The following is a 12,903-nucleotide window of genomic DNA, read 5'->3' as shown; positions in this document are numbered from 1 at the left end:
TTGGAGGTTAACGATCGCAACCGCCTATCTGTTGTTTTTCTTCCGTATAGAGATTGGCTGGCAGCCACTTCTTCCTTCCTCAATGCATGAGTATAGAGATTGGCTGGCAGCCACTTCTTCCTTCCTCGATCGCAACCGCCTATCTGTTGTTTTTCTTCCGTATAGAGATTGGCTGGCAGCCACTTCTTCCTTCCTCAATGCATGAGTAGGAAACCAGTTGCAACAACACCATAAGTGCCATTTACTTGTATGTTATGTTAAGCTTCATGCACTAGCCACTTGAACCAAAAGTCCGAACTGATGGAAAGGGCTAGGCAATCCACATATACACTTCACAACACCCCCACTCGCGTGTGACGGGAGAAGAGAAAGTCAACACGTGAAAGAAGAAGAGCACACCGAAACAGGGCATCAGCGGTGGCTAAAGAGGGGGGCAACAGCAATTTTTAGGCTTAATTGCGAAAACCAGGATTTGAACTCGAGACCTGGGGCTCTGATACCATGTTAAGCTTCATGCACTAGCCACTTGAACCAAAAGTCCGAACTGATGGAAAGGGCTAGGCAATCCACATATACACTTCACAACATGTTAATGTGCACTCTGGATTGAACTTGCGTTAAGGTTTGTTGGTTGATACTTAATTCAAGTTGGGGAGATATGCTGATATTACTTGCAATATAAGCATTTTTTAAAAAAGCTTTGAAGAAACTAAAGGTACATGGATGTGGTAGAAAATTCAGATGCCCCCTATGCGTTTGTAAGTTGCAGTATGTTACTTGAATTCTTGCTGCTGATGTATGCTCTTGAATTGTTGCTGCTCCCATGTTCTGTAAGTTTGACTGTGTTTCATATGTGCTAACTGCTAAATGACAGGATATATGTTTCAAAATCTATCCATGTTTGGGCATAGTTCGTCATACCAGAAAAATATAAAGAAAGCAATTCTTTTTATTTGTGGATCTGGTATATCTTCAAATAATTATGCCGTATCACATATCATGGCATTTTAGTTTAAGCCGTTCAGATTTCATGAAATATATTTACTATTTAGTGGATCAGCTGTACCTTCAAATAGATGTGCCCTATTGCCTATCATGAAACTGTAACTTAAGCTATTTAGATTTCAATGAAATAAATCCGTTGTTTTCAAATATCATTGTTTGCATAAAATGGACGCGTGCGTTTTTAAATCAATATCAATAGATTCACCATAAAATAAGTGTGTACATTTATTATTGTAGATGTAGATATTTTTTCTTAAATATTTGGTTAAAATTAGTAGGATTTGACTTTTGACTAATATTAGACGCTTAGAGCATCTCCAGCCGCGTCCCCCAAAGCGTCCCCAAACCGCGCCGGATTGAGCGTTTGGGGGACGTGTTTTGTTCGTGCCGCCTTTGGGGGACGTCGCTCCCCAGCCGCGTCCCCCCAAACACCGCCCCCAAACATTTAAAATACTTCTTTTTAACATAGAACCATTTATCAAATATAGCATATGAATAAAAATGTTTGCGAAGACTGTTTTCAAATTAAATTACAACAAACAATAACACAAGTAAACAAATATAATAAATAGGAGTAGATGCTACATCAAGGTGCCACGGTATTTCCTTTGATCCTCCACAAATGCTCAACGAGATCAGCTTGAAGTTGCTCATGCACATTGCTGTCACGGATCTCTGCGTGCATCGCGAGAAAATCAGCAAAATCTGCAGGCAACTCATGATCAACCTCCGCAAGAGGGCCTTCACAGTCATAGGGACCAACATGTGACCTAGCATGATTCTCGCGGTCATCCTCGATGATCATGTTGTGCATGATCACACAAGCCTGCATCACCTCCCACATTTGGTCGTGAGACCAGCTTAGAGCAGGGTACCGGACAATGGCAAATTGTGCTTGAAGCACACCAAATGCCCGCTCGACATCCTTCCTGCAAGCCTCCTGTCGCGTAGCAAAGTGAGAATTCTTCAGACCTGATGGATTCAAGATTGTTTTGACAAAAGTGGCCCATTTTGGATATATACCATCGGCTAGATAATAGTCTTTGGTATATTCGTGGCCATTGATCTCATAGTTGCATGGTGGAGCATGCCCTTCCACTAGTCTGCTGAACACCGGAGACTGCTGCAACACGTTGATGTCATTGTGTGATCCCACCATGCCAAAGAAAGAATGCCAAATCCACAGGTCATAATCTGCCACAACTTCAAGCACCACACTGCAATATCCATGACGGCCTTTGTATATACCTTGCCAAGCAAACAGACAGTTCTTCCATGCCCAGTGCATGCAATCGATGCTTCCAAGCATTCCAGGAAATCCTCTGGCAGCATTTTGTGCCATGATCCTTGCAGTCTCTTCCTTAGTTGGCCCTCTCAAATAGTATTTGTCAAACTTTCCCACCACAGCTCGGCAAAACTTGTACATGCACTCAATGGCAGTAGACTCACTCATGCGAAGGTAGTCGTCCTGTGTATCGGCAGGTGCTCCGTATGCAAGCATCCTCATGGCGGCGGTGCACTTCTGAATCGACGAGAACCTGAGAACGCCTACAGCGTCGAGCTTGAGCTTGAAGTAGGGGTCGAACTCTCGAACGCCGTGGAGGATATTCATGAACAGCCCCTTGCTCATCCTGTACCGGCGCCGAAAATTGTCGGCATGTGTTGCGTCGTCGGCGAAGTAGTCGTTGTGTAGCATGGCATGCCCCTCCATCCTCTGCCGGGGCTTCGACTTCCTTCTTCCCGACCTTGATCCTCCACGGCGCGGCCTCTTTCTCTTCTCCGCCTCAGCGTCAAGCATGTCCTGGAAGGACGCGATGATCAGCAAATGCTCCCGCAGGTTGTCGTCGAAGGCTTGCTCGTCCTCCAGCAGCAGGGCAACCATCTCATCGTCGCTGTCCATGGCTAAAGCAAAATCAATGGTTAAAATTGCGCCGAGGTAGACGACGCAACAAACAGCGGCCAATCGCGCCTACCTGGCAAGTCGTCGAGCACCTTCTGTGCGCGGAGGTGGGGCGGATTTGACGGCGCGTTCTGGGACGCGCTGGTGACGCGGCGGCGGCGGCACGACCGGCGGGAGCCCCAGCCGCGACAACGGTGCCAACTCTCAGCAGAGATCAGACGCCCAACCGGCCGGGAAATCCAGCGGCGGCGGTGGGGTGGGAGGCGCGGGAACGAAGGAGCGACGAGAAAAGAGGCGCGAACCAACGGTTTATGCAAATAGTCGCCGACATGTGGGAGCCCGCCTCGCTTTTCGGTGTGTCCGGCGTCCCCGGTGCGTCCCCTGTGGGACGGGGATGGGCTCGGGGCGCCGAACACCGTATCGGGCCGCGCCGGACAAAAATAGGCTTTGGGGGACACGGCTGGAACGCATTTTTTGTCCGGCGCGCCCCAAATCCCTTTGGGGGACGCTTTGGGGGACGCGGCTGGAGATGCTCTTAAATTTTAGGATGGAGGAAGTAGTATAAAAGTCCGTGCAAGAGATAGCTAAACTAGCCCATTAGCTGTTTTCTCTTTAATCAAAGCAACTTGCAGTATTCAACTGACCAACAACATCACTAGTTTGAAAACTGCACCATCCGGTCACTCATCTTTCCCCTGGGGAAGGGCCTGTACTGTACTTGTTTATCATGCTATTTGGACTCCACTAGGTGCCTGCAACTGTATAATAGGTGAAGTAACACACGGTTACATGTGCGCGCACCGTGAAGCTCACTCAAAGTTGGATCTGAACTTTGAAGAACTTTCTTAAATATTGCCACCTTCTTTCCAGGAAAATGCCTTTCCAGCTCACAGATCACCCACATAGCTACACCGAGAACTCACCCTGCCCAGACATGTCCTCCTGCATTCCAAGAAAGCCTCAATTCACACAACCTAGTACATGAAACACTTGCAAAAATTCTCTCAGAGCTGCTAAGAACTCGGGGCTTCTAATGGCGGACCCATTGACTGCAGTTGTCGCAATAGGATGGGGCATGAAAGCCGTAGGGTGGGTTGCCTCGCCCGTCATCTCTGATCTGTTCAAGAAAGCATCCTCGTATCTTGGTTTTGATGCATCGGAGAAGCTGAGCGAACTTGAGCCAAAGATTTTATTGCTGGAGCGGGTGATGGGGGCGGTTGAGGGGAGTCCTTGCAGGCCTCGTTTGGAGGGACTGTACAACAAACTTAAATCTGCTTTCTACGAAGCAGAGGACATCTTGGATGATGTTGAGTATTACCGACTGGAGAAGAAGATACAAGATGACAGGCTCAAGTCAGAGGTCGCCGGGCCTTCACGTCGCTTGAAGCAGATCTGGTCTGCCATGGCGACGAGCTCTCCACTAAAACATCAGGTCCTTCCCTCTCTCTATATATGTTTGTATTTATCTTGGTTCCAGAAGTTTTCATATGCAAAAGTATTACTCCTTCCATCCATAGTACTCCCTCCGTTCTTAAATAAGTGGACATCTAGTCTTAAACTTTGTTCATGAAAGAGTGTACTTCTATGTTTTCAATGCATATTAAATTAGCAAAAAATGTTTCTCTCTCATCATATGGAAATCAAACCCAATAATATTCAGCAGATGTTATCTTAATTTTATACATGCACTTAGCCTATTGGATATGAAATAATTAAAGAAGAGAGAGATGTTAGTTGCATCTTCCCAATGCAATTTTTCAAGCCTTTTGCTAATCTACCTTGAAAATCCTGCACGTCCACTTATTTGTGGACGGAGTGAGTAAGTGTATGTGTCAAGGCTTTAGTTCAATTTTATTCAAAACTAAGCTAAAGCCATGATACTTATTATAGACTGGAGGAAATACATCAGAAAATGTTCGTATTGCTATCACCGAGCCTTTGATTTTTCTGGATTATTTGGAGCACACTGACTTCACACCTCCGCGGCCATAACCTTCCCTGCAAAAAGCGCCAACAACAAAAATTTGCTTGAGTACATGACCATATCGATAACTAGCACAAGCGACATGTCGGAGCTAGCAGGTAAGGGTTTGGTTCAATAGAATTCAATGGATCTGTGCTAATCTAGACTGGCCCCCCTTCGTTTGGGCTTCTAGAGTGGCTTTTAGGTTCCCCGCCGGAGAAGCCCAAAAGAAGTGTGTGTTTATGGCGAGCTTTTCCTCACAGCGAATTTTACTTATAGTGTATATTTGGCGGCCTGGAGAAGCCTCTAGAGGATGCTTCCCGAGCTTTTCAATAGTGAACCCGAATCGGTACCTCGTAATACCCATATTTTTCGTCCAAATTACCGCAGGAGTGCCACCGCACGGCGAAACGTTTTCCTCTCTATTCGCGTATTTTGGCCCAAACTGGCCCGAATTTTTCATGTTTTGCTCGAATTTTGTGGAAGTGTAGCTGAGACATACTTGTGCACACTCTAACTTTTAACAGTTTTGCTACTATTTGACCTTTGGCTATGTTAAACAATTTATACAAGGGCAATATAGACATCACCTCATAAGCCCAAAAGAAGGAGACGCACAGTTTTTGGGAGCTTCTCCCCACCGTAGCTTATCTCCACCGATTTTCATAAGCTTGCTTCTCCATAAGCATAAGCTCAAAAGAAGGGAACCTAATTTGCTTCTCATAACAATTTATCACTTAGTCACATCTCATAGTTTTGTATCGATAAACCCATTGACTTATTTTGCTGCCTTAAATACTCCTATTTGTTGCGAAAAGGTTCATCCATCTATTAATAATCGTGAACAGCAGTAAAAAGTTACTTCTAGCTTAACAAGGGGTATCATGCCATCAAACATAACAGCTGCTATCTTGGCAAATAGGAACATCCCATGAACATACAATTATTTCTAGCTTGGCAAAGGGTAATTTCCCATCTACAGACAGTTACTTCTAGCATCCCCTCAAAAAGACAGTTACTTCCAGCTTAGTACATACACAAATGAACCACAATCCCGTTTCCAATATTGAATCTAAAAATACTACAGCACTAATCCTCCAAGAAACTAAAGTGAGCCAAAAAATCATACACTGACATCTAGAACAATAAAGTGACCATGAACTCGTCAAGTAGAAGAAAAACAACCTCTCCTATGCACGGTAAAACCTATGATAATCCTGCCACACACAAAAATTGTTGGTGGGTCAGTGGGTGAGATAAATTAGAACGACACGATGGGGGAAAACTAATCTAAATCGCAATTGATAGATCTGCAGTTGTTAACTGCTACGGAACAAGCAACAATTTTTCTATGAATCAGCCAACAAATTTTCTAAATATAAACCAAAATTGGTTGGAAAATAAACTTGACATGCAGAGTTGACAGATATATAGCTATCGCGTTCGTGAGTCCGCGAGAAAGGATCTATGGCGGGGCGAGAGCACCTCAGCCTCACCTATCTCCGGCGAGTCCGCGAGCAAGGATCTATGGCGGGTTGACGGCAAATCAAGACGAGCTACCACCAGCGGAACCCCTTCCACGCCCACCAGCGTCGAAGACCCTCCCTTCGCCTCCCGCGCGCGCGGACGGCAGCAGCCATGCCCTCCCACGGCTGGCGCGCTGCCGGTAGAGCCATTACCCTCTTCTTGCTCGCGCCCGGCCACCTGGGCCCTCCACCGCACGCGGCACCCAGGACCATCCGCCCGATCTTGCCTCCCCTGCCTCGCTACACCATCGGCCGCCACCTTGGAGCTTGGACGAGGCACACACTCACCGTAGTTGCTCGGCCGTGACAGATTCTAGCTCGAGGAGGCGATCGGAGATTGGGTGCAGCAAAGGGGCGTGTCGGCCAGTGTGGAGGCCAGGCAGCTCGCTGGAGGCCGGTGATGGGTTCAGGGCGGGGCGTGCCAACGGCGGGTGTGCGGGGCAGGGCTCGCCGATGGCTGCAGATGGATGTCGGACGGGCGCGGCGGTGGCCGGAAATGGGTGCGAGGCGCGCCGCGGGTTGGTAGTGGGTGGAGATTTCGATCGTGGACTAATAAGTGCGAGGGAGCGCGGGCCGCCCGATCATCATCGCGCGGACGCGAAGCTTGAGCACGCGGTAGGCTAGATAGTGGTCAGCCGGTTAATAGATATTGGGTTATATAATTTCCGCAGTATAAAGGGTATAATAGAGGCGCACTTAACCCACGTCAACCGAATTATTTTGATGGTTAGATCTAAAATTTACAGCTAAAATTAGCACAATATTATTCATAAGTAACCTATTTGACACGTCAAAGGAGTATATGTTTGACATGAGATATATTAAAAAGAGATCACAGATCGTATTGTAAAAAACAAATACTCCCTCTAATTCATATTATTTGCCACTAGTATGGATGTATTTAAAATTAATATATGGCTAGATACATCTATTTTAATATCAACTAATATGGATGGAAGTATCACATTGGACTCTCATATTTAATCTATCACCGTAGGTGGACTCTCATATCTAATCATCCGTTAGAAATAAAAACATGGACGGTAGAAAGATCATGAGGATTGAGGAGGCAGGGAATTAAGCAATCAGGTCCATATTTCAACAAAAAAAAAAGCAATCAGTTCCAGCAGCTGCATCTGCTAAATAAAACAACCGTGCACGCTAGCTACGTCGGAGTTGTATAGAAAAAAAAAAACTTGCTGGAACGTGGTCGTTTTGGATGAAGAAATAAAACATCCAACCAGGCTGGAACCGTTGGGCAAGGCTAAAGATTCTAAAATATTTAGTTCTTTGCAAAAGAAATGAGATGTGTAACTGCGTGGTATGTATTATTTAGTCCAGACAAATTGTAACTTTATTTCATTAAAACACTCACAAAATGCTTACAAAAGTTTTGAGTAGCTGAACTTCGTGGTTGAAGAAGTCATCACATTACTCGGACTATTGTCGGAAACATCCCTTAGACCGAAAAATATTTTCTTAGATATACAAGAGGGGCTAAATCACAGCATATTTTCCCAAGCAACGAGAATGTCCACCCACTGAATAGATATTTCGGCCAAATGAGACACATGACGTAAAAACCTAGATTTTGATCACCAATGAACATTACAACCACCCTATTAACAATCCAATCACAAATTGGCTCTTAAGACAACTACATTTCTGATTTGAGTAAAACCATTCTACATACGTATAAGATTGATATGGTTGACACGATGTGGCTGTCCATATGTACAACTATTTGTTCCGGTTTTATAGTAGATGAGAAAGAGGATACCAAAAGTGTGCATATTTATGGCTGTTTCTCAAGATTTTACGATTTTTGTCAAAAGAGGTAGCACAATTCAATCCATATATAACAAAATTTAATATTTTAATTTGCACCAAATTCTTGGTGACTACAACCATATTAATTCTAACAACATTCATACATTTTCAAATGCTGCCCTCTCATTTGCGAGGGCCACCGTGTTAGTTTCCATTCAAAGCAATATAAATGCTAGCGAAGTTCATAAATTTTGTTATATATGTTCACTTTATCTTTTGTTTATGTAGGAAAATGTTTCGTCACATCTAGGTTTCAGGCCAGGTCATATTTTTTAATAGGTTGACAATCAAGTTTTTCTACATTGTGCATATGTGTACTTTTTCGCCGGTGTTAGCTATTGCTTTGTGTTATTTGACGAAGTTAAATGCGAATAATACATGGATACAAAATTTCCTTAGTTGCTTCTAAGGGAATAACAAAAATCTTTTTGCACCGTCGCCTTGCCACCCTATACCGAAATCAATCATGGATGTGCCTTTAATCCCATGGGATCCACCGAACAAACAACACCACGTGGCCTCAACAGTTCTTGGCGCACCACCATAATAGGAGGCAGGCCTTATTCTGACATCAGAATGTCACCGCCGCCTTAATATTCCAACAATGACACACACGCGCGCGCGCGCGCGCACACACACACACAGTAACGGAACCTTCTTGTCGGCGTGAGGCCGGGGTCTGCCACATGTCGAAGGTTTGAAAGGCCATCGGAGGCAGGGTGGGACACCAGCGTCACCGACGCAGAGGACAAAGAACATAAACGCCTCTGGTCGTTTTCCTTGTCTCCTATGCTCTTACCTGTTCGGTGGGTAATCCAATGGTTATGTTCACCATATTCTTGATGTTGTGAATAATCATATAAAATTTTATTCGTCTTCTCTAAACTATTTGAAAACACAACTATACGACTTCGGCACATGTATTATACGATTTCTCATGCATTCTATAAGCAAATTATGCAGAACACAACAAATAACATGCTATGAATGATACTATCTTCAAAGAGAGAGGAGAAAACTGAAAAATAGAAGCTGTAAAAAACATGGAGATGTGATCTCCACTAGCTTTAGTGCAAATGAAGCTACATAAATGAACTTCCTTGGTTTTTTATGTGTGTGTGTCTACGTACAATGGTTTCTCAAGTGCCATCTTGTTTTGCAGGAGAGTGGTATGTCAAAAGTTAAGTTGAAAAAGAAGCTAGACAAAATAGAAGAGATCATAAATGATGCATGCAAAGTTTTGGAACTGATGAACTTGCCAAGCATAAGTGGTGCAAACCAGACCCATGTTGTTGCTGCCAACTCACGATGTAGCGTCACTACTTCACGACCTCTATCAAAGATAATCGGACGAGATGAAGATTGCGATAAAATCGTAGCAATGCTTCATGAGAAGGAAGAACATAGTCAGCCTGACACCAATAGTGCTCCATGTTATTCTGTTGTTGGCATTCATGGCATCAGCGGTTCTGGGAAATCAACCCTTGCGCAACTTGTGTGTGCCCGTGAGAAAAAGGATGTCCATTTTGACCTTGTAATGTGGGTTCATGTTTCTCAGGATTTTGGTGTGGATGCCATTTACATGGAGATGTTTGAGGCTGCTACAGGTACTTCATGCCCTCAACTGAGAAATCGTGACACCTTACAAGATATGTTGGAGGAAAAACTACATGGAAAACGTTTCCTTTTGGTACTAGATGATGTTTGGTACAATATTAGAGATGTAGCACAGTCTGAAAGTCTGCAACAGATACTTTCGCCACTGCAGGCTGGAGAGGCGGGAAGCAAGATCCTGGTGACTAGTCGAACTGAAGATGCGTTGTTAGCTCTGGGTGCCACGAAGCAGAGATGTATTCCCATATCAGTCCTAGATGAAAATGTCTTCTGCAATTTGCTCATGCACTATGCACTCCATGGCGTACCTGCTGATGACCATGCTCGTAGAACACTGGGAGACATTGGGAAAGATATTGCAAAAAAGCTGAAGGGATCACCTCTAGCAGCCAGAATAGTTGGAGGACAACTGCATATAAGGCAAAACGTCGAATTCTGGAGAAGCATTCGTGATCGGGACCTTTTGAACGAGACGATGGGAGCACTGTGGTGGAGCTACCATCATCTTCGTGAGCAGGTCAAGCGATGCTTTGCTTTCTGCAGTATTTTTCCTCGAAGACATTTGTTGGTACGTCACGAGTTAGTAAAGCTATGGGTTGCAGAAGGGTTTGCTAGATTGACTAGTGAAGGGGAGGATATGGAAGATGTTTGCCAGGAATACTTTGATGAACTAGTGTCAGCCTCGTTTCTGCAACTTAGAGCAAAGGAATATCCCCATAGTAACGACTACTATTTAGTTCATGATCTGTTGCATGATTTAGCGGAGAAGGCCGCTGGAAGCGACTGTTTCAGAATCGAAAATAGTTTGAAACTGCAAGGAAAATACCCAGCAGTGGAAGTTCCTCCAAACGTCCGACATATCTTTGTTCAGATCTATGATGAAGAATTGATTATTAAGAAGATATGCCAATTGTACAACTTACGGACTCTGATCATTGGTAGTGTATATAATCTTGAAACAGTTGGGGAGCAAGTCTTGAAGTGTATGTTTAAGAGGCTAAAGAAGTTGCGTGTACTTACCATAATTGCCAAAGATTTTATAGGTTCTGACGTCTCCTCAGACGTGGCAGTCCCAGCATGTATTGGTCAATTAAGGCACCTAAGATATCTTGCTTTTCGGCCTGTTTTTTTTCGAGCTACAGGTCGGAGGATGATTTTACCAGCCACTTTTGCAAAGCTATGCCACATGCAGATTCTAGATTTTGGTTGGATTGAGAAAGTGGTGTTTTCCTCTTGTGAAGATATTTGTAGCCTCGTTAACTTGCGGCATGTAATCTGCTTCGGAGATGTGGATCTTGGAAGCTTCGGCAGTCTGACATCACTCCGAACGATGGCAGCCTTTAATGTAAAAAGGGAACAAGGCCACGAGTTAAAGCAACTCGAGAACCTAAACAAGCTTCGCGGACAGCTGTTGATCAGTGGCCTGGAAAAGGTTGAAAGCAAGGTGGAAGCTCTGGAGGCTAATCTGGCCAGTAAGGAAGGGCTCAGTACACTGAAACTGTCCTGGAAGTGGGGTGGTGAAGCGAGTCCAGAAGTTCAGGCAGAGGTACTAGAGGGTCTTTGCCCACCCAAGGATCTTAAATCACTGATTATCGAAGGTTACGAAGGCTCGACGTATCCAAGTTGGATGCACAACGGTGGCCCAAAGCACGTGAACCATCTCCAGCTTTCAATGTGCACCCAACCTGGTCCTGAACTTGTTGGATTTTGCGCTCATCTCCATGAGCTCACGATTGAGTGGTGCAGCTGGGACGCCTTGCCAGATTACATGGAGCACCTGACGTCACTGCAGACGCTGCACATCACGTACTGCCAGAATATTCAGTTACTTCCAGCACTACCGCAGTCTCTTGCGCGCTTAGACCTGACAGGCTGCAGTAAGGTGTCGTTGGGCTCGTGTTGCATGGAGCGCCTGACATCACTGCAGACGCTAATGATTTCTTCTTGCGACAGTATTCTGTCGCTTCCAACACTGCCTCAGTCTATTAAGGACTTCAAACTCCGTACCGACAGTGAGGTGTTGCTGAGTTCGTGCAGAACAGCTGGAGATCCAGATTGGCAAAAGATTAAGCACATTCCGTCCGTATCAATAGGTAAATCAAGTATAATATCATTTTGCGTGTTCCCATAACATTATTATTGATTCCCGTATCAAGAGATGGTATGATTGTTTCTCAATCTGTTTTCTAGGCAACAATATGGAAAATGAAAAAACTGCGATGAAAATGGGAGTTGTACAAGACCAGAAGGAAGCGGAAAAGATAGTTGATCGTCACTTTTTCATGTGACGTCCTACTGCGTCAAGTCGTAACCATTGAACCTGCCTGAGAGCATCTCCACTCGTCTCCCCACAGAGCCCCCACGGCCACTTTTTTCCATCCGGACGGCGAAATTCGGCCCAGTCGCGCCCCCGGTTCCTCGTTTTGGTCCGGATTTGGGCCTATTTTCATCCGGCGATCCCACGCCATCCCCGACCCCCCGGGGAGCGCTCGGGGACTCCGGATGAAGCTAAACCAACCACCCACGCCCACGTGTCTCCTCTTTCGTCCGGATTCCCCGAGCCATCCTCTTTTTTCCCGAGAAACGCCGCTTGGGGAGCACACGACTGGGAAACTACTCCTCCCCGCGCCAAATCTTCCTCCAATCCGGACGAAAATTTCTCCGGATTTGGGCGTGGGGAGCGCCAACGAGTGGGGATGCTCTGAGTGAACTGTTGCTCCACTCATCAGCTACACACGGTGCAAAACTTGATGTATGCCATATGGCCTTTAATAACTTGAGCACCGAATTCCAGTTTTTTAAATACTGTAATAATGTTGTGAAACCATGAACACTGAGCTTAGGTGAGCGTGCTCGCCTTCTTCCACGCCGGGCAGCGAGGGCCCAGGCCGAAGCCCATGTGATGCGGCATTCCCAGCTCATGCATCATGTCCAACTCCTCGTCAGCAGCGTCCAGCTACGAGGCAGACTTCACATAAGGCCGCCTTCCTAGGCAAATTCCACATCCGTAATAGAGCTGATAATTTCATATGGAGTCTTGTAGCCGTGTATGGTGCTGCCCAGGA

General features: G+C 45.3%; 1 protein-coding gene across 1 annotated transcript; it reads left to right on the top strand.

The window, feature by feature from the left end:
* Positions 1-3,714: 3,714 nt before the first annotated feature.
* LOC127312520 (putative disease resistance protein At3g14460) lies at positions 3,715-12,665 on the top strand. The gene is made up of 3 exons (XM_051343037.2): positions 3,715-4,337; positions 9,387-11,931; positions 12,029-12,665. The coding sequence occupies exons 1-3, from the start codon at positions 3,939-3,941 to the stop codon at positions 12,124-12,126; spliced, it is 3,042 nt and encodes a 1,013-aa protein (XP_051198997.1). The 5' UTR covers positions 3,715-3,938; the 3' UTR covers positions 12,127-12,665.
* Positions 12,666-12,903: the final 238 nt, after the last annotated feature.

Source organism: Lolium perenne, chromosome 7 (assembly GCF_019359855.2).
Source record: "Lolium perenne isolate Kyuss_39 chromosome 7, Kyuss_2.0, whole genome shotgun sequence".
Lineage (NCBI taxonomy): Eukaryota > Viridiplantae > Streptophyta > Magnoliopsida > Poales > Poaceae > Lolium > Lolium perenne.
The sequence above is the reverse complement of the archived record's forward strand: the minus strand, read 5'-3'. Positions and strand labels throughout refer to the sequence as shown.